This window comes from Ixodes scapularis, unplaced genomic scaffold, assembly GCF_016920785.2.
Source record: "Ixodes scapularis isolate PalLabHiFi unplaced genomic scaffold, ASM1692078v2 PGA_scaffold2__306_contigs__length_199485367, whole genome shotgun sequence".
In the NCBI taxonomy this organism is placed as follows: Eukaryota; Metazoa; Arthropoda; class Arachnida; order Ixodida; family Ixodidae; genus Ixodes; species Ixodes scapularis.
Window position 1 is genome coordinate 6,285,489 of NW_024609857.1, and position 27,643 is coordinate 6,313,131.

Below are 27,643 nucleotides of genomic sequence, written 5' to 3' on the forward strand. Positions count from 1 at the left end.
TCACGACGGCGGTGTCGGAGGGCTCCAGCGATTTCCGTCGGGAGATGTCGCCATCGAGGCCACTGGAGATACACAGTTACCGTAGCCATCCCCGATGTCCTTGACGAGTTCGCACGGCCTGCAGCACTCCTCCCTGATGCTCACGACCGACGCTACGGCCGAGAAGCCTCCGTTGCTTGGGATGTAAGGAAACGCGTGGCTGAAGTGTCTGCGTAGCACCGCCGCCTCCTGGTGCTGCTGCTGCTGCTGCTGCTGCTGCTGATGCACAGGTCCTGGTAACTCTGGCCTAGCTGCGACCGCGCCATCGGGGCTATGGATTTCGTGAGGATTCGGCACGCTCGGAGGCGTCCACGGGTGGCTACAGGACGTTCCCTGGGTTCGGTCTTGGCGCTGGCGCCAGGAGAGAGGGAACTGGTTCTGCAGGTCGGTGCCCAGGTCTGGCTTGTTGTCGGATGGCGGGCTGTCGGGACTCACTACTGGGTCTTGCAGACTGTCGGCTACGGGAGCGCTGAGGGCTCGGCCTGAGGACATTGATTAAAGAACGCAATTTGATTGATAAACCGCAAGGTGACAACTATTAAAGTAACCATGATATGTTTTCGGGTTGGCGTTTTACTAACTGCATATCACCAGAACCAAAGCCTCCTCTTCGAGAACGTAAATGTATCATGCCAGACATTTGATTTCCGTTGAAAAATTGCAAAATCTAAAAGCGGTCTGTCTCTCTCTTTATATATATATATATATATTCCCCTTCATCAAGCACTCCAGTTTTTTTTGTGTGTTTTTTGTGATTCCGTTCCGGTCGAAACGGCAGTACCTCCGGTCACAAAACACTGCAGTCGAATGAGGCTCGCAAACTAAAAGCGAAAATATATCCGTTGCTTCCTGTCCTAGCAGTATTTAATGGGTATGTGAAAATGCTGTAGTGGTTCCCTAAGAATATTAAGGTAATTCGCGTCACATATTGATTACAACTAAAAAAAAGAAGTTTTTTTGTTTTTTTTTTGCATAAGTGTGCATAAGTGTTTGCGTAAGTGTGTGATGGCGATGAATAATTGTTGCGAGGAATAAATCAGGGAGCACATATCCTGTTTCTTTATGTATTCTGATCTAGACAGCATCTTATTGACGTTTGTAAAAAAACGCAAATATATCCACTTAATTACCTATTAATTTGTTTACCGGACAGTGGAGACACACCAAATATCAAACTGTTCGCGAAGGTTCATCGGATAAGAGCGTCGATACCCTCTCACACGCATTTTTCAAGCTCCCCAAACTCCCGGAGGCGCAGTATCTCCGCATAAACCCCGCTCACGTCTCTGTCCCATACTTGCACCGCTTCGAGGCGCTGCTGCCGCTTCCACCGCCACGCAAGCATACCCTGACGTCACCAACAGCCACAGGTGACGGCGTTGGGTGGAGCACCGCGTCCGCCTCACCGCCGCACTCGTCGCGCAGTTGGCGCAGTTTCGAACACAGCAAGCACCGTACGCTACCGCGGCAGGGCGCCGAGATCCCCGTGGTGTATAATACCTGGTGTACGGCGGCGGCGCAACCGGGCCCGCCTGTGCACACAGATCTCGAACAGGGCCACCTTGGGGAGCGGCTTCTCTTTTCCTCTTCAAGGCGCGTGTTTAGGCGGCGCAAACAAGCCGCTTCAGCGTCCGCGGCCCGGCGCGGCGCCTCTGATCTCGGCAGCGTCCCCCGCCGACACAACAGCGCCCACCACTCCGGGGCGGCATCCGACCAAGAGCGGCTTCCGACAAGGCCCTCTTCATACGCTCCAACTCGGGGGATTCAGCCGTCGAGACGCAACTCGTAGACGTTGGACAAAAGTGGTTCCGCGTGGCTCCGCGCCGCGGAACCCTCCCGATGCCGCCGCGTTCTCCTGTATATATGCCTTCCGTATTGGTCATCCGCGTTGGAGACGCGTTGTCCACTGCACGTATCACTCTGCGCGTTTGTTTATCACTACTGCGCGAATCGCGTTAAAAACCTCGGGCTAGCGGGATTTTTAACGCGATTTCTCGTCCGGCGGAAACATCAGACGTCTATTGGGGCCGGCTAACGTTTTTCCCGCTATCTATAAACTTCCGCCAAACGAATTACTTCAAAAGTTCCCGGTGTAGTCGAGCACCGATCATTAGGAATATTTAGTAGATGTGTTCCTGTACTCCGATAGTAATACCAGCCGATAAGGATACGATGAAGGCGCCAAGGCCTTCCGCGCAAGGACAGGTAATATTGCTGTCGAAACGCAAAAAAAAAAAAAAAAAAAAACTGTCAATTGGCGAGAAAGGTGATCGGCATCATCATGCGGTCTCGGTTGCAAAAAAGGTTTGCGTTCCTTAAAGGGACAGGGTATTAACGCTGGACATTGTTTTTATTTTTGTACGTGACATTTGAGAGGCTAGCTACCCAAAACACAATTTGCGGCTCAAAATTCGATTTTTTTTTTTCGCCCGAAAACCGCCGATCGAGAACTGGCCGGTTTGAGTCGCACTCACTGTCTTCACTGCGGTCACGTGCCGTTCAAAGACAATCACCAAATATTATCAAAGTTGTAGGTCATCGAAGGAGCACAGATAATATTAAAAATACAAGAAAATATGTGACCCATTTTTTCTTCTACAAAGCTGCAAATACGTTAATAACAATAATAAAAAAATTAAAAAAAAACTTTCAGCCTGGCTTGCCGATTGCAAGTCGGCATGCCAGGGTGGAAAGGCTCATAAGGTTGCCGCCATCTCATTTGTTTGCTGTCGGACACGATACTGCGGAAACTAGCCTTTAACAGCTCCGCTGTGAAAATTGCAGTGCCGGAAGCGCATGCACAGCGTAATTCTCAACATGGCATCGTATCGCAGGAGCAGCCCCGGAGCTGCTGCAGGCTAGAGGCGTGGACGAAGCGGCGTTTCACAGGCAGCGATTTTGCTCGCAGGGCGGCGCTATTCTCGCCATCGCGGCGCTTCTGGCCAACTGCAGCGGCAGAGCGACGCGGTTCTAGAAGGTGGGAAATTTTTCGCGGCGGCAGAGCGGCAGCATCTCCACTGGCCATTCACGGCGCGGCGGAAAACCACGTAACAAGAGGAGAAGCATGGCGGGAAAGCTCGCGCATAGGATGGTGTTTTCGCGTTTTTCAAGCAGGCGACATGCAGAGAAAGTGCGCAAGCGACTGGTTTTCTGTTTTCTGTTCTCGCTGTCATTGGTGCTTGTAGCTTTTTTTGCTTCGGTGGTCGCGTCGGAACTGCTCGGGAAATTGAGGAGGGAATTGTTCTCCCCTTCCTCCGAATATTTTGCAAGGATTGTCTGAAATGTTCGGGCCTATCCTGGTTTGGGACCGAATGCACCCCCTGCCCCACAGTTCCGACACCGTTGGCCTTGGAACTGTGCTTGCAAAGTGAAGTTCCCCTTTCCTCTTCCCATTTTTTTTTTTTTTTTTTTTTTGTGTTTGAGAATTTTTTGTGTTGTCGTCTTTCGCCTCCTTTTGAACACATATCCCCATGCATACCTCCATTTCGGAGACGGCCATATTTGTTGCAAAGTCTTTCCAAATTTCCAACCGAGGTTTCACCCTCCGCGACAACAAACTTTCCGATTTTTTTGCGTTTTAAATTGTTTTTGTTTCAGTGGGTTCGGCACTCGCCGACAAGATACCATGGCTAAACCATGCATTCTTTTCTATCAGGTCATCCCCATGTTGCTGTTGTGCACGGAACCCGGCTCTTCTGATAGCCGTAAGGATCGCACCATCAAGGCAGACTACGGAGCCTTCGAAGGGAGCAGCATTTGCGGCCTGTCATCGCATCTGGAACAGCGACACGTGCCGGAACTGGAAGAAACGCCTTTCTGCAAACCTTCGTCAACAACAGCGCTGCAAGCGGTGCCCATAAGAGCCAAGCCAGACAGGACGCACGCCAGTGGGTTCGGCACTCGCCGACAAGATACCATGGCTAAACCATGCATTCTTTTCTATCAGGTTAGTTGGAAAAGGGTACTTAAGTCGTTTAGAACTAGTAATCGCTTTTTAGTTGTTGTGCCGAGCCCACAGTGTTGTTTTCTTCTGATGAAGTGTTGTGCATGTGTCTTAAATCTTCTTGTTTGTGGTGACGTTGAGTCAAACCCAGGGCCAACTGATCACGAGCTATTGATAAAAATTAGTGCTAATGTAGACACACTCCTGAAGCGTACTAATGGTTTAGAGGAAAAATTAGAGAACTTGTCCGCTAGGGTTACGTCAAACGAAGACCTCATAAAGGCCCAGGCAGAAGAATTTCAAAAACATGTTCACACTCTGGAACAAAAAATTGATGATCTCGAAAACAGAGAGCGTAGAAATAACTTAGTGATATATGGACTAAATGAGCCTTCAGATGAAAATCCGTCTTCACTAAACGAAAAGGTACTCACAGAAATATTCGAACAAAAATTAGAAGTAACGATAAACACTATCGAGCGCATTCATCGCCTAGGAAAGCCTCGCAGAGGCTTCCAACGTCCCGTCATACTCAAACTTATGGATTACCGAGAAAAGCAGGTAATACTTCAAAATGCAAGAAAGCTGAAAGGCACGAATATATCTATCGGTGAAGACTTTTCATTTCGGGTACGCTCCATCAGAAAGCTGCTTTGGGGCAGCTCGCAATCTAACAGGGAAAAAGGTGATAAGGTGTATCTGTCCTACGATAAGCTGAAAATAAACGGCGAAGTTTACATCTGGGATCACCAAAAAAATGATAAAGTAAAACTTGGGCAGAGTAGCCATCCTCTGTCCGATACCGCCGCATGACAAAGTGACGAGACAGAAAAAAAGGAGCTAAGGCTGATATCACTAAATGCGAGAAGCATCGTGAATAAGGCTGACCAACTAGAGGCGCTAATATTTACTTACGACCCACATGTAATTATGATAACAGAAACGTGGCTGCATGAAGGTATTCAAAACAGTGAAGTGGTACCGCCTAACTACAGGTTAATTCGCAAAGATAGATGTTCCCGAGGTGGCGGGGTTGCTATAGCTATAAAGGAAAACCTTGTTTACCAGTTAATGGAACGCGTTGGTAACACAGAAAGTGTTTGGTGCAAGTTAAACTTTTTCGGGGCTTGGATAACACTCGGGACTGTCTACAAAAAACCCGGGTCGTCCTCAGAAGAATTAACAGAAATAATTGATTACTTAATCGCTAACACTAATGCTCGAACTAAATTAGTAATAGGAGGAGATTTCAACGCTCCCAATGTAAGTTGGTCTCAAGATGGTGTGGCTAGCCTGGGTACAAATGTGTCTGAGTCGCTGCTTGAGCTCGCTTTCAGTCGTGGTCTGCGTCAGGTTGTTACAGAACCCACGCGTGTTACTGGCACGTCATGTTCTTTACTTGATCTATTGTTTGTTAGCAACGACTTCGATGACTGCAATGTTTTTGTCCATGACGGCATATCTGATCACAAAATGGTATTTTTCAAGTGTAACATGTCTGTGTGTCACGCTAACCCGGCTCAAGTGAAAATGTACTACGATTTTGAAAGGGCGAATGACGAGTCGATAGTTGACCATCTCGAGCAGTATTTCGACGGCTTCGATCAGATGACCGATGTAAATGAAATGTGGTTAAGATTTAGATCTGCAGTAAACCATTGCATTATTAATTTTATTCCTCAAAAACAGAAAAAGATTAAACGCCAAAACCCATGGATCACGAGGGAAATTTTACACGCAAAACGAAAATTGAAAAGGCTCCGCAAGCACCATTCGCATGATGTTTGTGAGCAGGCTGGTAATCTAAAAAGGAAGATAAAGTCAGCCAAAGAAACGTACTTCACAAAGTCATTACCTGAATTTCTTTTATCTGCCCCCGAAAAGTTCTGGCGTTATTTATCACCGGTGAGAAGCAGCATCACCCAGTTGTGCATTAACGGCGACTCAGTGAGCGACAAGGCAAAAATCGCGATTGAATTTAATCGGTATTTTCAATCTGTGTTTACGAGAGAGTCAGGTAATCACAATACAATCCCATGTAGAGATAACGTAAGCAGTCTTATATCTGAGCAGGGTATACTGTCGTTACGATCACTTGACGCTAAAAAATCACCCGGACCGGACGCTTTACCTAACGCATTTCTCCAAAGGTACGCTGAGTGGGTCGCCAAATACCTATCATGCATATTCACTAGATCAATCCAAGATGCGGTGTTACCGGATGACTGGCTAGTAGCTAGAGTTGTTCCCGTCAAAAAAAGTGGAAAAGGTGACTCGGTTGAAAACTATCGTCCCATTTCTCTGACATGTGCATCCTGTAAATTGTTGGAACATATCGTAAATAAACACCTTGTTTCTTTCCTCGAATCAAAAGGTACAATTAACCCCAGCCAACATGGTTTTCGTGTGGGACTGTCAACAGTGACTCAGTTAATTGAATTTTATCACGAATTATCAACCTATGTAAATGACAGAACCCAGGTGGATGCGGTGTTTATTGATTTATCAAAGGCCTTTGACCGAGTACCTCACCGTAAACTAGTTAAAGTATTAATAGACCTTGAAGTTCCCTCATATATTATCAGCTGGATAAATGCGTATCTCACAAATCGCCAGCAATTCGTGGATGTAAATGGTGCCTTCTCGGGTTTGTTAGATGTTCATTCTGGAGTACCCCAAGGGTCGGTTTTGGGCCCTTTACTTTTTTTGATATATGTTAACAGCTTGTTTTCAATTTCAACTAGCGGCCCCATAAAAATAAGAATGTTTGCAGATGACTGCGTAATTTACACACCCGTATATTCAGTCGAAGACCAGATAAATTTGAGCAGTACATTATCAGGCATTGCGTCGTGGTGCCAAGATTATAACATGATGATTAATGTTCACAAAACGCAGTACATGCATGTTTCAACTAAAAAAACTGTATTGACATTCAACTATGTTGTTTGTGGCTTCAAGCTGACGAACGTTGAGAGTTATAAATATTTAGGAGTGATTATCGCAAGTGATTTAAAATGGAGCAAACATGTGGAATACATTCGAAAAAGGGCAACTAACAAGCTATGGTTTCTAAAAAGAACGCTAGGCGGAGCTCCTCCCTCGGTTAGACTTTTAGCATATAAAACCATTATTAGGCCTATCCTTGAATATGCGTCTGCGGTCTGGGATCCTTGGCAATGCTGTCTTGTTAAGGAACTCGAAGATGTACAATCACTGGCGGCACGTGTAATCTTTTCGGATTTTAGACGGACCACGTCGGTCACGGGACTTAAAACAAAAGCAAATTTACAGCTTTTAATAAACAGAAGGGCATGTCAGCGGGTGAAGTTGTTTTTTCAGATATATAATAACCTCCTAAAAATAGATGGCTCAAAATACCTAAAGCCAAGAACATTTCACTCTCAGCGCTTACACCATTCGAAGATGGTAGCACCTATTAATGCTAGAATAAATGCATTCAAACAGTCTTTTTTTGTGCGTACAATTGAATTATGGAATAAACTTCCAAGTGAAATAGTAAATCTTGATTCTTTTTCCATTTTTTCAAATGCCTTAGATGCGGTTTTTGAGTGTTAAAATGTTCTACTTCCTGTGTTTTTGAATTGTATAAGGAGACGATGTTTTGTATTAAGTGATATTGCGTTGTTAGAAGTTAAGCTATTGTTATGGTTGTGTGCGCTAGAAGAAGAGTGTGTGCACACAAGTATTGTTGTTTTAATTTGTATCGGAGACAAATGTGCCAATATTTCTGTATCATCCACTCCTGCTTTGGCCCTAAAAGGGCTGGCAGTATTGATAAATAAATAAAATAAAATAAAGCAAAAAGAAAAAAGAAACAGAAATATCAGATATTCAAATTGTTATTGGAGACCGCTAAAATTCATTGCGCACGTCCGCTTGCTGCCAGCAATGTTGGACATCGCAGCGGCAGAAAACGCTCGCAGACGCGTGAAGTGAAACCTGCGATATGTGCCGCGGCGCCGCAAGCTACTGCAGCGACGCTGAACCACTGCATGTGAACAGCGCAAAGGCGATGCTGGCGGACGACGGACGTGGGACCTCTACTTCACAACTGTTGTTCGCGGTACCGGCGAATCTGTCTAGCTTCGAAATAAACATTTTTTTACCGATGAAAAGAATGAGGTGTTATTCCCGACCACCACGCTGATTCTCACGAAGACGCCGCCGAGTCGTCGCCCCTTCTCCTGGCTGAAGGCTTGAAACACGCGCAAACGTCAAGCACGAAGTGCGTACTTGGTGTTGAATGTGCGTGCGTAGGATTTTTTTACTAGCTGCGAATGTGGCCAATGCGTGGTGCTACCCGGCTTCGAGCCTGGGGAGCTCCATTGCAGCAGGGAGTTGGCAGTAAACTTTCTGACCTACATTACTGCGAACGATGAGTTCCTTCTCGATGCTTCGCACGGCCTAAAAAAAAAAATTTTTAAAAAAATGCGGTCGGGTAGATCCACGTGACTTTCGGCAACTCTCTCCTCTCTAGTGACATGTCGCGCCATTACTCCGTGCTCATGTCTCGATTTCGGTTTCGAGTAGTTTTTTTTTAGAGCGCAGCTCTTAGGGGCCCGTTTCCGGCTTGAGCGGCGTCGGCGTCGCCGTCGCCGTCGCCGTCGGCGTAACCAAGGTCACCCCAAGGTCACGTGACCCCCAGGACACGTGACCCCCCAAGGCCACGTGATCCTCCCAAGGTCACGTGACCCCCCGAGATCACGTGGCCCCCCAGGTCACCTGGCCCCCCTCCCCGAGGTCACGTGACCCCCGCTCACCCCCCCCCCCCCCGAGGTCACGTGACCCCCCCCCCCCCCCCCGGAGCATATTAAAGAATGAGGGGAGGAGGAGGAGAAAGAGGAGGAGAGGTCTACCCTCCCCTCAGTACCCTTCCCTCCTCCTCCTCAAGAGCTGCGCTCCAATTCGGCGTTACAGAAAGTTGTAAACGGCTTTCACTTTTTTTTATTAAAACTATACATGTCTCTGTATCAAAATATAGGTTGGGCAGTCTTGTGACACCATATTGAATCACCTGGCAAAAAATACAAATAAATTACCGGGGGGTGTCAGTGTCCCTTTAAACCACTCCGAAAGAGAAGGGAACCTTGTTTGGGCTGCTTCCCTGACTTTTTTCTTTAGAAAAACGTGCGATGTTGAAATAGAACTCGGCATTATTTCAGGAGTAATTGGTCACCTCCGGCGCATCATTATTACTGAAACCAATGACTCATAAAACGTAATTTTTATAACCAACGTAACATTAAACGTGCGTTAATTAAGACTATTACTGAACGCGAAATTTCAAGGAGTAAAATAGACCAACCCACTTTTGACGCGCGCGCTCCTCCACGTTGATCTCTGGGTTCGGATTGATTTTGTTCTTCCCATCCCATAAAAAAAAATTGGGTTGTGTGTGTGTTTATACAGCCTAGAACTTGGTCTGCCTCACAGGGGCGACGAGTCTCCCAGCTGTAGATGAGAAATTTAGCCAGTGCGGTACAGCCGCTAGCCTGGGGTCTTTAACGTGCATCACGCAGTAGTGATACACGACCGCACGCCGGTACGATGCTCATCCAGATCGAAACGGACAGGGGTGGGGCTCGAACCCAGGATCCCTGGGTTCTGCAGCGCGAGCTTTCGCTCCACGTGCTCCGAGCTGGCGTGCGCTAGACCACTCGGCCACCGATCCCCCCTCCCATCCCATATAAGACAATAATTGTGTTGTGTGTATGTTTCTACAACCGTAAGTTAGTCAGCCTCAATGGGCGTCTGGTGTTTCGGCTGTAGATGAGAAATTTAGCTATAGCATGGCACAACCATTAGCCTGGGGTCTTTAATGTGAACCACGCAGTAGTGTTACATGACCGCATGCCGGTACAATACTCATCCAGATCGAAAAAAGAACGGTTAGGGATGTCAAAAATAACCCAGGATCCCTGGGTACAGTACCCTCGGTCGTGCAGTCGTGCTACGAGCTGCGGTGCGAGCACACTCGGCCTACAAATTTACTCCGTGGTGCCTTTATAAACCCTCTTCAAGAACCGATATTAATCCCTGGAGAAGGGGAAAGAGAGGGACAAAGAACGAACACATTTATTCAAACACAGCCAGGTCCGTTTCGGCGGACAAGTGGATGTCACGGCACGCTGCGACGTTTAACACCTGGTTGGCTCAGTTGGCAGAGCGCTCCACTGGAAATGGAAAGGTCCCTGCTTGGATACCAGGACCAGGCGGATTTTTTTAGTCGAGCACCAGTCACCTAGCTTTGTTTGGAGATTTGTGTTTGTCCTTTGTCCCCTTGTTTCATTTCTCCATTGATTATTATCGTTATTCTTGTCCAGCTCGTTTGGATCTTTTCATTAATTGCACTATCATCGTAACATTAAAAATGCAGGCCTTCACCCTTGTTGGTGTTAGGCTGATGGCAGCTGTTAAACCCGTTTGCTCCACCGACGTCTAACTCCTGGTTAGCTCAGTTGGTAGAACGATCCATTGGAAATGGAGAGGTCCTTGGTTCGGTACCAAGAACAGGCGACTTTTTTCAGTCGCGTACTTGTCACCTAACTGCGTTTGGAAATTTGTGTTTGTCCTTTGTCCTCCTTGTTCCCCTTCCTCATGGGATTATTATCGTTACTCTTGTCCACCTAGCTTGCATGTTTAAATTAATTGCATTATCATCATGCTGCCTCCTCTTACTCTTACCTCCATGTCGGTAGCCAACGCCACGTAGAAGACGGGGCCTGCTTCCCGCAAAACGTCATCGCTAGTGGATCCAAACAGCAAGCTGGAGCCTACGTCGCCGCCAGCACGACTTGCATATGTCTTACAACGTGCGCGACACTATCACGCGGCGACGCCACTACGGAAAACGTCTGCCACAAAGCAGCGACTCTCGTCGAGGCCGTGTTTTTGGAGTGGGATCCACTAATGATGACGTCATGCGCAGGCCTTGTCTTCTAGGTGGTGTTTCTTTAGCCCGACAGGGGACAAGGGGGCTGCAGGTGACTCTGGGTGCGCTCAGGCGTCCCACCTGAGCAAGTGGCGTGTCTGGCTGGTTGCAGCCGAACGTACGGCGTCCCGCGGCACGCGTCTGTCCGTGGCTGCTCGAGCCAGGGCCTGCAGGGGCGCCTGGCCCCCCGGAGGGTGTCAGGGATTCCTGGCTCCTTGAGCGCCTGGGGGGTCCACAGGGAGAGTGGATGCTCGCAGCCTGTACGCTCCTTGCTGTCCAGGAAGGCCTTGGCGAACGGGTTGTGCCGAACCTTTAGGGCCGTCACCTGGGCGGCGGGAACAACACGTGAACTCCAGAGCTTGCTTCTGGGGGTGCAGCATTCCGTTAACACGGTTCCGAAGTGACGTCGGCGGAATGAAATGAAACGTGAACATTGGCTGCACGCGACGTCAGTTTGCAGACATACTTATCGCTAGCTTTGAAGTATACTACTTAATGTTGTCAATTCAGTACGGCGAGTGGAACGCTCGCACAAGTTCAGCCACCGGCCAGGCGAATCAGATTTTGCCAACATGCAAGCTATCTTCGACGTGAAACCCTATATCATTAAGATGATATGAGAATTTGTGTCCCTAAGGTCACTGGATCCTCGGTAAGTAGCGCCGTCACCTTCCCGGCCTGCTGGCCGCACACAAATTCCGATACTAACATACAGACGATCAAACCCCGCAAGGTAATTGGCTGTTTGGACTCAGTTGCCATGGCGATCGCGATTTTGGTCCATTCGAATCTGCGAGGCCTTGAAAGGATTGTATATGAATCAGTCGCACCACTGCACTGGCTAAATTGCTCATCTACAGCGTGTGATTCGTCGCAACTTTAATGGATGACCAACTACACGCTGTATAAATATCCCCATAACCCCCAAAAATCAGTCGCACCAAGATCACTATGTAATATAATAATAATAATAATAATAATTTTTATTTTTGCATCCGTATGGGTTACAGACGCCGGAGCCACGGACAAAAAGTCAACCAATGTTGACTTGACGGGGTCCGGGCCCCGTGCACTTGGCAGACAGCTATGGCGATACAAAAATAACTGCAGAGATTACAGCAATACGTAAAATACATATATAAAAGAGACCTAGGTTTCACAGGTTAACGAAAACAGCTCTATACAAAAAATATCGTCGTACATAAAGCGTTCCTCGCCAATATTAGCATTTCACGTGCTGTGCATGCAATCCACTCATCAAGCATGCTTATCACCACTCATCTGTTACAAGGGTAGTGCTGTTCTTGCGTATTTAAAGAACAGAAAATTATTTTACAATGCAAACGGCGCCTCGTGTCAGTGCGGTGCGAAGATCTGCGCTTCTTTCGCCGGTTTGTGGACAACATAATCTCGGTATTCAAGAGACATCTCTATAAAGCTACTCTTCCCCGGCGAATTCATGTCGGCTAACCAAAAATGGAGAGCTCAAGATAGAAAACGGGGGGGGGGGGGGGGGGGGGGGGGGGGGGAGGGGGCTTAACGCCACTTCCCCAGAGTCCAGTGACATCAGCTGTACCAGGTGAACTTTGTCGTTGGCATCAAAGTGAGGGTCAGTTTGGCTTTTTTTTTTACTCTCACAAATACCAGGCCCGATAGCGTCGCAGAGGCTTGCCGCGCGCCGCTGACCGCCGCGGGGTGACGGTCAAAGCCAGTTTTCGCCCTCAGCGGCTTGCCACTCGGTGCCGTCAATGCAACCTGCCCGTGCGCGGTTGAGGGCTCGCCGTTTCTCGCCGCAGAAGAGAGGAGCCAATGGAAGGTGGCGTAGATATATGACGTTGCGATGCCATGGCAACGCGCAAGCCGGTTCTCCGCGCGTCTTGCACGTTGCAAAAGAGCGTAACGTTGTTTCGTTTCGTCTGCTATCCCTATTTCCCCCAATGCTTTCCCCAACGGGGCTGTTCCTCGAAACTGTGCAGCTTGACTACCTTGATAAGGACGCTAAGAACAACCACAGAGAAATTATCAGAGATAAATTCGGACTAACAGGTGAGTTTCTCCGTGGCACTTGTCGCATTTCGTCTGGGTTGTTTACGGATATCGTGTTGATTTGGTGACTCTCGAAAGTAGCCTTCATATCTGGCGCGCAGCCGGGGCAGCGAAGCACAGACCTGTCCCTCGGTGTCTCGGTAGCACCAACTCGTCCGGATCCAAAACCTGCGCCTCTGTCCCTTCAGAGCGCGGCGACGACACAGGATCTAAAAAGCAGGCTGCGATGATCACATTTACGCTGATCACCAGGTCATCATGAACACCTACCATGTAGGCAGCTAGTGCGGTTTCGATGTTGATATACGCGAAAGATGAGAGCCGAAACGGAAGTATCTGACGAACAACAGACGACGAAAGCGCGAAAAATCCAGCAGGAGGCACGTGCCTGATCTCGAGAACGCGAGAGTTAGTGCTGTCACTTGATTATAACGACCGCAAAACGGAGGCCAATGTAGCCTCCTTGCGATGGGACGCTGGACGGCGGTGCCGTTGCCAGCTGTTAGGCCTTTACGCAAGTGCAAAAATCGCAGTTCCAAGGTTGACAAGCGCACAGACCAGCACGCGCGTCTTCGTGGTCTGAAAGCGAGCAAAGCACCGCTTTAAAACACATCACAACCTAAACCGACAGTAAAATAAATTGAAAAATTATAGTTCATACACCATGATCTAAGCTCTTTTATGACGGTTGTGTTAAGCCAAGAGGCTTAATGCCCTCTAGGTCCTGAAGCAGATGGCTTAGCGTAACGTCGAAAGTCACTTTAGGGCTACTGGGAGGTTTATTGTTGAGTTGTTCCTATCCCAATCGACTACGACCTTACTTGTACGCGCCGACCAAAGCTATGAACGCGCACTCTCGCTATTTTCAAAAAGGTCAGAAAAATACTTCCCAACTGGTGTCAGTGCGGCAACTGCACGCGTTGCCCACACGAGCGACACACGCTGACAGTCGAAAGATCCGGGTATGACGTAACGACCGGTCGGAGGTTTCCGTGTTTTCTCGCGTTTAGTTTCATCTTTGGGGAAAACAAACGTGATATTCAGATTCACGGGATAAAAATACTCTAAGAAACACCTTTAACTCGTTTTTTGTTTTCTTTTTTCAATAACCTTTTCAGTTTCTTTTTAGCGCGTGAAGTTAATCTTTGATATTTGGTTATTGGGAAGGAGATCAAACAGTCACGCCTCTAGCAATTCCCTTCAGCTGTAGGGATAACAAACCGAGTTTTCTTCTTTGTTTTTGACTAAAGTAATTGAAGATGACAATTCAAATGTCGTTCCTCGTGCGACCAAAACACTGATTAGAGCGAAGGGATCGTGCCCAGACCGTGGGAGGCGAGGTTCCATTTCATTGTTATGCTGTGTTAGTAAACACCGGGCTGTGGGTAGAACAAGCTTAATAAAGGGCTCCCTATAGTTCTATCTCCTCCCCAAAACCTTAGGGGTCATCAACCGTTCGCAAGAAGGGCACTTTCAGAAGCCACATGCCCGCGTCTCCGTATAGTAGCTCAACCTACAAAGTGTGTGTGTTGCGTATGGTTTAGGAAAGGGGAGGGGATATGACACGTCACCTGTTCGTTTTGGTAAGCGGTGACAGCAATGAACCGGGTCTCTCGAAGGGGGAAACTGCACATGCGCCGCTGATCCACACGCACCAGGTGCACCCGGGGCTCGTACATGTGCAAGGAGTTGAGCACCACCTGAAGATGGTCCAGAGAAGCATGGATGGAGAGTCATCAGTGGGAGAAAAACGAAACACGGTAGTCTGGACCGCGACCTGTACACAGTCACCGAAAATACGATTGATGACCAGTTAGCTGGCTTCCGTTCAGTCTGCATGCTCGGATGAAGAAGTTCGTTGTGCTGGATCTTCTACGTCATCAACTGAAGGCCAGAGCGGAGCACAAACGAGTGCTCGGTCAATATTTGGTTGCGACTCGTGTCGATAGAGTGAAGACACGTACAAGTCGAATGCTGACGCAGCAGTCGTGTGCAATCTACGCCCTTTGCTGGCCTACAGTGCAATCTACGCCCTTTGCTGGCCTACAGTAGATTACGTACAAAATATAGCTCTACGGTTGTGTTATCCGGGAGGTGATAGCCGCTGGCTTTTATGTGTTTCAGGGGGATGCGACACGTTCTGAACGTTTTATTATAGTTGATTAGGACCGAATTGGCTTCGGAATGCAATACCAGATGGTGTACGGGCACTCACAAATCCCTGGCTGGACGTGGGCTTGTTGGTGAGCTTGACCTTGGAGAAGGACACCGGAGCCTTGGTCCAGTGGGCGCCGAAGTTGGGCGAGTCCGGGTGCACGAAGAGCCCCTGGCGCGGCGGCGGCTCGGCCCGGCTGGCGCTGGCCCAGCGGCCGTTGAGGAACTTCCAGCGCTGCGAGCCCACCTGGCTGAAGTCCAGCACCAGGCTGTACATGGCGCGCGGGTGCAGGCCGCTCACGGACACGCGCACCACGGGGAACATGCGCCTGCGACAGACGTGGCGCCAAAGAACGAGGGCTTAGAATCTTCGTGCCTGTACCATACCTTATGAACCATGCTTGTATAATAGGCTATGGTTGTATACATAGTGTTATGGGTGTTTTCCTGCGTGACTTTGAGTGACCTTCGCGCTCATTCATTCACTCGCATGCACGTGAGTGATCTACTGCCACATTGTTTTGGCGTTAGCCTGCCTGTTTCATCATCACTGTATACGGACAGGGACTGAGGAAGATCGCGCGGGACGTCAGAGCTCCTAGTTCTGGCTGGAATAATTAGTGGACGTAAAACCCTTGTCTCTAAGTATTGTTCGAACGCGTGCTAATAGTGAGTAGAGAAAAGGGCAGCTAGCTTTGTGTCTACTAACTAATCAATCACTAATCAATGTTCCAATCATAGCTCGCGGCACTCTAATGTCCCCGCGTGCCTTCATCTCGTCCTCTCCATCAGTTGCTACCCGCGTATAGCTTGTCTTATTGTCGTCTCTTCTTCCTCCCCACATTAATACTCATCGAACTGCAGTAGTCGTCTGAAACTAATCAATGCGTGCAAGTATCATGTCAGGCATACATCACCACCACTACAACAACAACGCGGAAGTACCTAGCATACAGAAACCTTTTTAGAATTTACTCGGACACGCAATCGCCTTACACTACCAAACGTTCCTGAGTGTGCACTGTGCCGTGACGCCATTGAAACAAGGATAATTAATTATCGCTTAATTAGCTTAGCCGATGCCTCGTTGTCCTCGCAACCTCAGTGGAAAAGAGGCGTCCACCACTTGCGTCCCTTATACTGATACCGAGCGCCCCTCTCACGGGTCTAGCTGACTGAGGGAAGGCCAATGCTTGGTGTTTCCACGGCATTGCGGTGTAGTGTGTTATACCCCTGTTACACGGGCACCCTTAACCGCGGTTAACTCAGCTTTAACTGCTGTTACGCGGCACCACTGTTACCGCACTATAGTCTCGGACAGCTATTTTAGAGGAAGTGAAGAGTGCGTGTGCACTGTTTTGATGGGAGCTCAAGATGCTCAAGCGCACGTTCGCCCATAACTTTGACTGCACAGCCGCAGAATGTTTCCCGCAAGTATTGTGCGCTAACTGTGGCATAGCGTAACTGCAGTTAAGTGTGCCCGTGTAACGAGGGTGTTAGAGTTGGTGATACACTTCGAGAGATGCTCAAGTTTCCGAAACCGAAAGGTGTCCAACGTTTGACGCAGTATATAAGATTCCCGGCGAACCTGTTGAACTTCGAGATGTCCCAGAGTTGTGAAAATGTCATTCCAAAGAAGCTATTATGTATTAGTCATGTGTGGTGAGTAAATACTCAAGAGGAAGTGTATAACCAAGTCTGACTAAACTATTGGTCTTTGTCAACAGGAGCATGTGTACAGTTCTGTGTGTACCACGGAGATGAAAATGCCATGGTCATATGCTGTACATACGAAGCCTGAGGATGCTGCGCATTAGCCTCTGCTCTTCGGAAAGTAAAACATTCGCGCCAGCTCAGTTTCACAGTTACTGCCCTGGCGCCTGACATCAGCCATTTTAGTTGGCGTAAAGGACGAAAAATACGAAGATCCACGTTCAAGAACCGGTTGTGGATTATTAGTTTATAACTAGGGTTTCGTGTTTTCAGAATTCGGAAAACACTCACCGGTAAATTTTCGTCAATTCTGATTTGTCCGAATAACTCCAAATTTCGAGGTCACGAGAGAAAAACAAACATTAAAAAAAGGCGGTGTTTTACGAGTAAATATGAAACAAACAAACAAACAAACAAACAAGAGCACAGCGTCAGTGGTTTTGAGCAAAGGCCACTTCAGTTTTCTTTGAATCTCAAACTACTGACCAAACGGGATAAGCTCGCCAAGGTTCACTGTATTCGGGAAAACAGCTCCATGGTACCTTCGGGTCACTACAAAAACCATTGTATGCCATGATCCAGCCATAGCCGTAATATGATCCAGTTTGAATCATATTTTGTGCTTCTTACAGAGAAGGAGGGGTTGTGTTTTCATAACAGTGAAAGCAGAGGTGAAAGCTATGAACCCGTAGATTTCAATGGAGGGGGAGTATTGCTGAAGGTTGTATGCATGCTTCCCAGCGACTACGTCCAGTTGTTATTTCTAAGTATTTACTGTTATTTAGACAAAACTTCGTCGCAAATATTTGTCGTGGGATAGTACAGTTTCACAAGGGCACCGATATGACAAATGTAGCTGCAGAAAAATCATTCGTTACTGGTGGATTCAGGTAAAGTTAGGTATACGTTTGTTGCCGGACTTTTATTTTCACGTTTTGAAAACCTCGGAACATAGCAAAATTAAATTTCGAAGTTTTAAAGGATTGGAAATCTAACAAAATAAGCTTCTATAAATCCCAGATTTTCAGGGGAAAAACAAACAAACCGGAAATTCCGAAAAGCATCTTCTGAAGTTTCACGTGAAATAAACGCCGAAAGCACAAAATTCTAAATAACCTACCTCATTTTAAAAGTAATTACAACTAGGTAATAAAAACCATTTACAAGTTACAACAATCATTTTGCTCTGTTTCTGCTTTAGGCGTTGCACCTTTTACCCTAGTAAAGACAAAACGACGCAAGCGGATGGCAAAGTATACACATTCCGATATTTAAAAAAAAAAAAAAAAAAAAACAGGCTAGCTTGCGACAGTCTACCTTTTTTTTTCCTCACGTGCCACATTGGCAAGTGAGGGAAGCACGGGGCTAGCGTACACCGACATGTAGAATGGAAGCTCCGCTAGGCTCATTTGTGGCACGACGCCTTTTCGGCTAATCTGGCCACTGGCGCCGCTGTAGCTCAGATATATCTGCATCACTTGCCACCCTGGGTCGTCTGGCTCCGGCGAATCGTTTAGTTAAATTATTTGTGCTGTTGTGTCAAGCAGTTTTTGTTAATAGGTAACCTTTATCGAGTAAAATATCCCAGTTTTAAGGCTCGTTGTTTTGACTCTTGAGCAACCGGGTCCAGGTGTCTGCTTCTCAAAATCAGTCAGACATGCCAAGAAAACGTCTAATTTGAGGGTTTCAAGTGCCAAACGAACGAAGGATATCTGACACACCTCAGAGGAGGGCTGCTCATTATGATTTGCAACTTAAATCCCAGCTGCACAGCGTCTTCTCCGCGGATGTAATACGCCTCCATCAGAATGGAAGCACCTGGGATTCAAACCCATCACTTGGGAATCTGTAGGCCGGCACTTTTCCTGGCACCGAGGTGTCTTCGAGTCAGACAAGTCAGAATCAGGCAGAGGCGACGAGCACCACAAGCCACCACTATCCCCTGCTATGGTCTCGGCAGTCGTGTCTGAATTTATATTCGCCCCACTCCAAAAAGCAGAACCAAAACAGTGAGCAGGCAGCGGCATAAAGACCACGCGCTGGCCGTAGAAGGGAATCCCATTGGAAGGAAGGAACCCAAATCGAGCCGAACCGACATCAACCGGGAAACGTGCCGACCGCGGCACACAAGACCTGTTTCCTCGGAGAAGCCTAGATGGTCCTTGGAGCGCACACGCGGCGACATAAAACCTGCGCCGTGTTTGCTCGTGACACATGAATTTCGAGCGCCGCCTCTGGTCGGGCTCCAAGTCTGCCTGCTGCCGGCTGCACTATACGCGAGTTCCGGAGGGAGGGCTGGGGAGAACCACATAGAAGACAAGGCCTCCACATGACGTCATAGTTAGTGGATCCCCGATCCGACCCGAGCGGCAAACTCGCTCGAGCTGGACCAGAGACGCTACGAGACGCGCTGGCGGCGATGATGATTCAAGCCAGGTAGCGTTGCGTAGATCCACAAGTGATGACGTTTGGGGAGGGGTAGGCAGAGGCCTTGTGTTCTATGCGGTATTGGGAGGACAGGCCAGCGGGCGCGGCGCCCCGTCGTCGTACGTTGCCGTCCTGAGCAACATCCGCCGCTGCGAAAATTATTGGCAAGGACGAGAGGGAGGTGGGGGCCTTCTTTCGGTGCTGCGTGCTTCTTTTCGAGCTCGTGCAACCACCGTCGCCCTACGAGTGTTTAGTTAAACTCCCCGGGAGTATATACCTCACGCGTTAGACCGCGCCGAGCGAGGGAGGCGTGAATCTGGGACAGAACTGTTGTTCCACGTCGGGGTCCTCGTCGTGGGATATTCCTCCATGAATCCGCCACGCCTCACCCGGTTGTGGCGATCGCGAGCGTTGAAGCGGCTGCAGGAGGATGGCATCTCCAACAGAAATGCTCTATTCGAACAATCTACAAGCATTGCAGAAAAGACGAGAAAACGCACGCTTAAAATTACTTTTTTTTTTATTATTGACAGCAAGCTTAACTTGAGCCCAAATACATACATTTGACCAGCAAGTATAAGGAGGTCAGGCAGGCTACTAATTCAATTCAAAACAGTCCAAAGATTCAATAGCCGCATAGACACCTTTGAGCAATCTTTTTTTTTTTTTTGGGTGTGTGTGAGTACGGTTGAGGCTGGAACATGCTACCAAATGAATTTGTGAATATAGAGACAGTGTATTATCCTTTGACTATTCCATCACTCAGCGGTTAACCTAATGGTTGTGTATTTTTGTAACTTGCACCCTCCCTGTGATGGCCCTCAAGAGAGGACTGGCAGTATTCCCATAAAAATAAATAAATAAATAAGGGCAGAGTTTGCGAAGTGGCGAAGCTATTTATCTGTCAAAATTCCGTTTTTTTTTCGTTTTTTTTTTTTTTTTTTTTGCAGTTAGCGCGTTGTTTTGGCAATTCTTGGATGGTGCTCTCACGTCGCGTGCCTAAACAAAGCTTAAACATTCTTATTCGTTCTTGTGAGCTTCATAAACTGCCTTTATTCAGTAGGATCAAAGCGCCACTTAAGAGATTGGGTTTTATTTTCAATGGAAATGCTCACCAACATCAACTACACTCACAGAAATTGTATCAGTACTGCGTTGTACACATTAAAGACCTCAAACTCGGGGTTGTGCTGCACTGGCTAAATTTCTCATCTACAGCTAGAAGACAAGTAGCCAGTTGAGGCAGACTAACTTCAGTCTGTATAAACATCCACACAAAAACACAGAAATCTCCGGTGTCTACAGCACAACGCACTGCAAGACGGGTTGACGCCTTCCCTTACCAAATAGATCAATGAGTTTCAATTGAGTTTCTAATGTATTCTATAAAAATACATTAGAAACACCATTGAAACTCATTAATACTTTTTTACAGATTCTTGCCATAAGACAAACATGTCCCTTTAGACATGATACAATCGCCCTATTCAAGGGAATCTGAAACACTTCTTGATAAAAAAAAAAGAGTTGGAGGTGAATTCGGACGTATTTTTATCCCGCGAATCTGAATATAACGTTCGTTTTCTCCGAATATGTAACTAAACGCGAGAAAACACGAAAAACCTCCGACTAGTAGTGACGTCATACTATCTTTGGGCCGTCAAGCACGTGCCGCTCGTTTGGACAGCGTGTGCCATTTCAAGCTAGCCAAGTATGTTCCCCCGCACTGACACCAGTCGTGACTCGTGACGTCTTTTTCTGACCTTTAAAATAAAAAATAGTAAGGGTGCGCGTGCCTAGCTTTGACAAGCGCTGAGCATACGCGAGAACGGAGATTCTAAAAATCCTAATATCACGTCACACCCCGGAAAGGAGGGGCTTCGGCGGTACTTTGAAAATTAATTTCTGCAATTATAATGCAATTAAAATCAAAGCTGCACGCGAGCTGGACAAGAATGACGAAAAATTCCTGGAGAAGGGGAACAAGAGGTACAAAGGACAAACACAAATCTTCAAAGCTCTGCACCTGTAATGGAGAGGTCCCGGGTTCGATACCAGGACCAGGCGGATTTTTTTCGGTCGCGCACCAGTCACCTAGCTGTGTTTGGAGATTTATGTTTGTCGTTTGTCCCTCTTGTTCCCCTTCTCCAGGGACTATTTTCGTCATTCTGGTCCAGCTCACTTGCACCTTTGCATTTAATTTCAATATAATAATTCCTCCGGGAGTTTATTGATTGTAAGGTATCGGCGTTTATCGAAGCGGCCACTTGTGTGTGACTTTTGTCGTGGATAAATTAGTATTTGCAATGGCACCAACACCAAATTCAACTGAAGATATTTCAATTGATACAAGCGCGTTTTATTTTTTATTTGGCGTTCATTTACATCCGGTTATTATTTATTTATCTATTTTTAATAGGAAACACAGCGAAATTATACTCCGAATTTCGGAGAATTTGGAATAAAAAAAAAAATATAAACTCTGATAAACTCCGAATCTTTGGAAAAAAATTGAACTCCGAAAAACACCCTCCGAATTTGACGAAAAATAAACTCCGAAAACACGGAACCCTTAGCATTAGAAAATAAGAATGGCAAGTAACGAATCAAGAAGCATGAACATTAAGGCACCGCCCCGTTTCTCTTTAACTGTCCGTGACATACCGTCTGCTCCGTTCAGGTGGACCGAAGGGAAGGCTACAACATGTGAGCCAATGGAGAGCCCTCCATTGGCTCATATGAACGACCAGTGGATCGGTGCATCGATCGCAGAGTAAAGTTATGGTGCAGTTCCCTGTTTCATTAAACATGGCAGCTCCTCGAGCAATGTAAGACTCAGAAGGGAGTCCATTGTTAGAAGACACGATATTCGACAGTGTAGCATTCAGGCTTCGGGCGGAGACCCACGATCAGTTCGAGACACGAGTCATTGGTCTTTAATCAGCTTACCGAAAGGTCACCGGTATCGTGGCCCAATGGTCATGCAGCCTCAGTTGCAGACTCCACGTGACCACTGTATTATGAAACCGATCGCCCTTGTATCAGTTGAAATGATTTTTGTGATACTTAAAGTTCCTATATATATACTGAAAGGTATAGCGCAAACCATTGTCTGAAATGTTGAAGAGAAATTCCTCCCTGCCCATACACTTTTCTTCTACAAGTGTATCTTTCCCCTCGTTTCAATTGGATCGGGCGCGGCACGTGACCGTTACCTTCCCATAATCTCTCGCGATTTGGTGGTCTGCTCTGAACTGGCGCCATTTTTGTGCGAGGTATGCTGGTGGCTCCGTTGCGTACATTCCAACCGTAGATTTATTTATTTATTTATTTTTTTTGATTACGACGTCGGCGGCATCGCGATGTCATCTTGCTGCACTGTGGATTGTAGGAACAGCGTTGCGAAAGGGAAGAATTAAACTTTCTTTACTGACCCGACGGGAACAGAACCTATTCAGGCGAAGACACTGAGATTATTTTCATCGTTCTTGTCCAGCTCGCTTGCAACTTTGCATTTAATTGCATTATCATCATGGCTCCAGCAGATTGGTCGTGCTGAACCGAAATTTTGATTTCAAAAAACAACGCGCAAGTGCTAGCCGGGGCGCAACAAACCCGAAAACATCGCTCATAAAGCGATATGTCCAACGGATGGTCATAATTTTGTGAAAGAAGAGCGCACTTGAACAAGGCCAAAAAAAGCCCATGACGTCGCGATTCTCGTTTCCTCCTCTTCTCGCTTTGACTCCGCGAAGACGCGAAGAGGGAAGGAAGCAAGGCCGTTTCCCCCTCCTCCTCAACAATTCTGCGGGAAACAGGACGTCGCGATTCTCACTCCATCGCATCCTGATTTTACAAAAAGTGCGGCAATCCGTTCAAGATATCACTTTATGAGTGGTGTCTTGGGGTTTGTGGCGTCCCTTGAACACCCCTGCTACCCTATTTTGTGAAATCCAAATTTCGGTTCAGCATACCTTTAAACTTCCCCCGAGGGAGATAAGCGTAAAAATAGCAGACGTCGCATAATCATCCGTGCGTATGTGCACAGTTGCAGATAGTATTCGATGTTTATAAAATGTGTATGAAGTAAACCGTGCTGTTGGTTTGGTAAAACGAAGGGTTATGCTAAAAAGTACCGAAAAGTCCTGGGTTTGCACGCGTTGTGCTAGACGCATTGTGCTAGACGGGACCACGACACTTTCAGATTTGCTTTCTTTTCACGAGTATACTCGTGAAAAGAAAGCAAATCTGAAAGCCATGTGCCCTTGCCTTTGCTGAACGCATCTCCTGAAATAAAGTGCAGGAGGTTTTAGTATATCGTAAACTAAAGTCAATGGACCTTGGGAAAGTAGCGCCAAGCTCCCCGTATGGTCGCCATCTTGGTCCGTGAAATGAGCAATTCCTTCTTAACCACTCCGTTCTTAATGAGATGATCTAAATTCGCTGGTGACGGGTAGCTTTAGGGAGACGTTTCTTGTATACCGAGCTTTTGCTATCCACACACCAATAAAACAAACGTTCATCTTCGTACCACCACCACCTGCTGTGTCGGTGCTTGGAGGCAGTGAAAAATGATTTTATTGTTTTAAAATACGCAAGAAGAACAATGTAATTGTAAGAGATCCGTGGAGATGGGCATGATTGATAACTTGATTGCATACACAGTGCCAAAGACGCTTATATTGGCGAGGAACGCTTCCAGTACGATGATGCTCCATGGTGATCTTCGCGCGAATTGTTTAGAACGACCCTCTGGAAGCTTCGTGAATGGATCGAGACGGTGATTTCCATGGGAACGTAGAAAAATCAGCCAACCGCCTTGCGAAGTTTTGGTTGTCTGTATGTTTGTATACGTTTGCGTCCGGCTAGCAGGTAGGGAAGGCAATGGCGCTACTTTCCTGGGATACAGTGACTTTTGCGTAAACTAGAGATTGCGGGCCTTGTGGGCGCGTGCTCACTTCATGCTCAAAGCGACGGCTCGAGCTCCCGCAAGGAATGCAGTCCTTGCATACGATCCACTAAAGATGTCTATTTACGCGCAGGAAGGGGTGCATCCTATCGTGTGCCTGCTCTCAGCACTTGCTGCAATAACGGGTAAACGCAATATTTGTTTGCAGTGCATGTCGATGCCCCAAAATACTCAGGAGTACACATTGGCATTTTTTTAAAATCGCCTGCGTTCAGTGGACTTGGAGAAAGATTTTCTTCACACCCGAGCGACTCCAACTCTGCTTGCGTTATTCAATTTGCCGATAGAGACGTCTCTCCGTGCATTAGTATTAAGATAAAGGTGCACAAACGCTAGCCTTCTTCACGTTTAAAGACAAAACTGTCTTCATAATATATATATATATATATATATATATATATATATATATATATATATATATATATATATATATATATATATAACGAAGTCAAAAACTCATTGAGAAACAGCAAACTGTGAAAGTTTAATCAACGGTTTCGCTGAGAAACTCGGCTTCGTCGGGAGGTGTCTTACAAGTGAGGACATATCGCTGCGGCAATGAAGTTGAGAACTGGGAGAAAAACACGCAACGGCACATATGCAAAAAAAAAAATTGTAATAGCAAGGTACGCGTTCCTACATAGCAACCACTTCGACCTGAGCCCGCTCCTCCTCCGGGGCGGCGCAACACAAAGTGCGCTTGAACGCCTACAACAGTGGCTACAATAGGCCGTAAACGGGCGACGTCTTCGTGACTGATGGCACCCAACGAGCCACTGCATCCCCGCGAAGGTCCAGGCAGGACTGTCCCCCCGTCCTTCCTGGAGCGCCGCGCGTGTTTAGGAAACCGAAAAAGCAAAACAGAAAAAATGTGTGCCCCTTCCGTTTGTCAAAAAAAGAAAAGAAAGTCGGGAGGGTTGGAGGGAGGGGGGGGGGGGGGAGAGTACGTTTGTGAGTTCCGCAGAAGTCGTAAAAGAATATACACGTGGTCCAATTCCAGTCGCAACTACATTACCACTATGAAAAGGTAGGTTAGGTTAATGCTCTTATTTATGCAAATGTGTCTGAACTCTCATTTATTCTTTTTTCTATTGCATTTAAACTGTATATGAGGTATGACCCTCGCTGTTCGCGCCCCCGGTTTGATCTAAATTCAGTTTCCAGTAATGTCACAAATAATTCATCGAAAGAATGCTGGGAGATGGGGGTGTTTTGAAAGAGGGAGTCTTGGATTAGATTTAGAGTGAGCTTTGTGGTTGTTGAAGCGTAGTCTAAACGCTGTCTCAGTCTGTCCTACGTATTGCATTTTGCATACTAACAAGTATACTACGTTTGAGGAGTTGTGTGTCAGTTCCTTTTTAATTTTGATTGAGTACTGCAAATGCGTGCTTCTGGATGTGTTTGTTTGCTGAATTTGTTTGCAGAATAAATACTGTGGTGTATTACAGGGCCTGCATTCGTTGTGTCACGGTGTACAGTATAAACGAGAATTTACTAGCGTGTCTCTTATGTTGCGTGATCGTCTATAGATCACCCCCGGTGAGAATGGAAATGCGCGCTTTAGGCGGTCACTTTGCTCGAGCATGTTGTAATGCCGTCCTAAAACATTATTTACGTTAGGATAGTGAGTGCTGTAAGTGAGACATAGATTTGTGCGTTGTCTGTCGCTCTGCGGGGGATGGTCCTCCAGGAGGTCGCTGCGTTTCAACATCCTGGCTTTATGGATTGCATTATCAATTACATTTTTGTTTGAACAGATGCGTTTGAAATGGTGGACCTGGCTGTAAGGTCTGATGTTCTTAGAGTGATAAGGGTGGTTGCTCTTGTAATGAGGGTAATGTCACCGATCTGCTGGCTTGCGGTAAAGCTTTGTTGTTAATTTTGCATCCTTTATTGTAAGGGTCACGTCCAAGAAGTTAATATCGGTTTGAGAGGAAGTGTGAGTGAAATGGATGAGTGGATGGACAAGTCTTGCAGATCCGCCTCGCCATTTGTCTAGAAATATATATATATATATATATATATATATATATATATATATATATATATATATATATATATATATATATATATATATATATATATATATATATGAATCTTTTCCACAGTAGTGGTTTTAATGGGTAATTGCACAAAACGTTTGAGTCCAACTTCCCCATAAAAATGTTGGCGTAACTTGGTGCCATCTTGGTTCCGCGGTACCGCTAACCTGTTTCAAATATTCATTGTTAAATTCAATTATATTTATTTCGAAAACAAGCAGCGTTAGGGTCGCAATCACATGACCATCTGGGCTCTGGTTTTCTTTGGGACTCGTGTTTTCTAGTGACTTGTCATGGAACACTCATGTTGATTATTTATCATCTGAAGCTTGTCACGTATTAAATTTTCTCATCCGTAACATTAGACAGGCACCATTCAAACTCAAAGAAATTTGTACACGCCCTATCTTAGGATATGCTTTTTCAGCATGGGATTGGCACACAAAGGTAACTATATATCACCTTGAGCTTATTCAGAAACGTGCAGCTTGTTCAACTGTTTCTGGCAAATATGATTTTTTAAAGAGCTATTCTAAAATTCCTCGCAATTAGGGATGGCCATCACTGAAGGACAAAAGAAGATATCTACGGTGGTATTTTTATAACATATTTAGTAGTAGAACTGACCTTGACAAAGAAAACTATTTAGAAGAACCAACCTACGTGTCCCCAAGCACAAATCATCATTTAAAGGTGCGCGAATTCCAGTGCAGAATAGCATTTTCAAGTAGACTTTTTTTTTCCGCCAACCGTACACGATTGGGATAATTTACTAGCTGAAGTTGTCCTTACAGCTTTCTCTTTTTTTTTTTTACTACCTTTCAATAATTGTTGCTAGAATAATTATTGGCTTAGTCGCCTTATAATGCTCTTTTTTATTTTTTTCCTTTTTTTTTTGCGTTGAAAGTATGGTAAATGTCATTTCTAAGGGAATCCTCCGCATCACACAATTTTCAGTCTGTATCTTTGTATTTTCGTTCGTCTATTTTTTTTCATTGCCTTACTTTTTACATTATTGCCCAGAATATGTACCTGAATAAATAAACAATTAAAGAAATAATTTTTTTTTTTTTTTTTTTTTTTTTTTTTTTACGGACAGGGAGTTTTGGGCTGGCGTTGAGTGTACTGAAGACTGACCTGCCGGACTTGGTGACGATCATCTCGTTGGTGACCTGACTAAACTTGTTCCACAGCGCCACGTCTTCGAGCACGACGCTGGCGGAAGTGGACAGCTCCGACGCCTTGTCCCCGGCGGAGGGGACCTTGGAGACCGCGGCGGCCATGGCTTCGCGGGATCCAGGACCCACGTCGGCCTCGATCAGGGACAGGATGAGGTCTTCCTCTGAGGGGTCCAT

The 27,643-nt window shown here is 46.5% G+C and overlaps 1 protein-coding gene across 1 annotated transcript; it reads right to left on the reverse strand.

The window, feature by feature from the left end:
* Positions 1–27,643, reverse strand: LOC115326359 (T-box transcription factor T-like). The gene is made up of 5 exons (XM_042292154.1): positions 27,426–27,643; positions 15,199–15,466; positions 14,555–14,683; positions 11,019–11,262; positions 1–521 (listed from the first exon to the last, which is right to left on the reverse strand). The coding sequence occupies exons 1-5, from the start codon at positions 27,641–27,643 to the stop codon at positions 1–3; spliced, it is 1,380 nt and encodes a 459-aa protein (XP_042148088.1).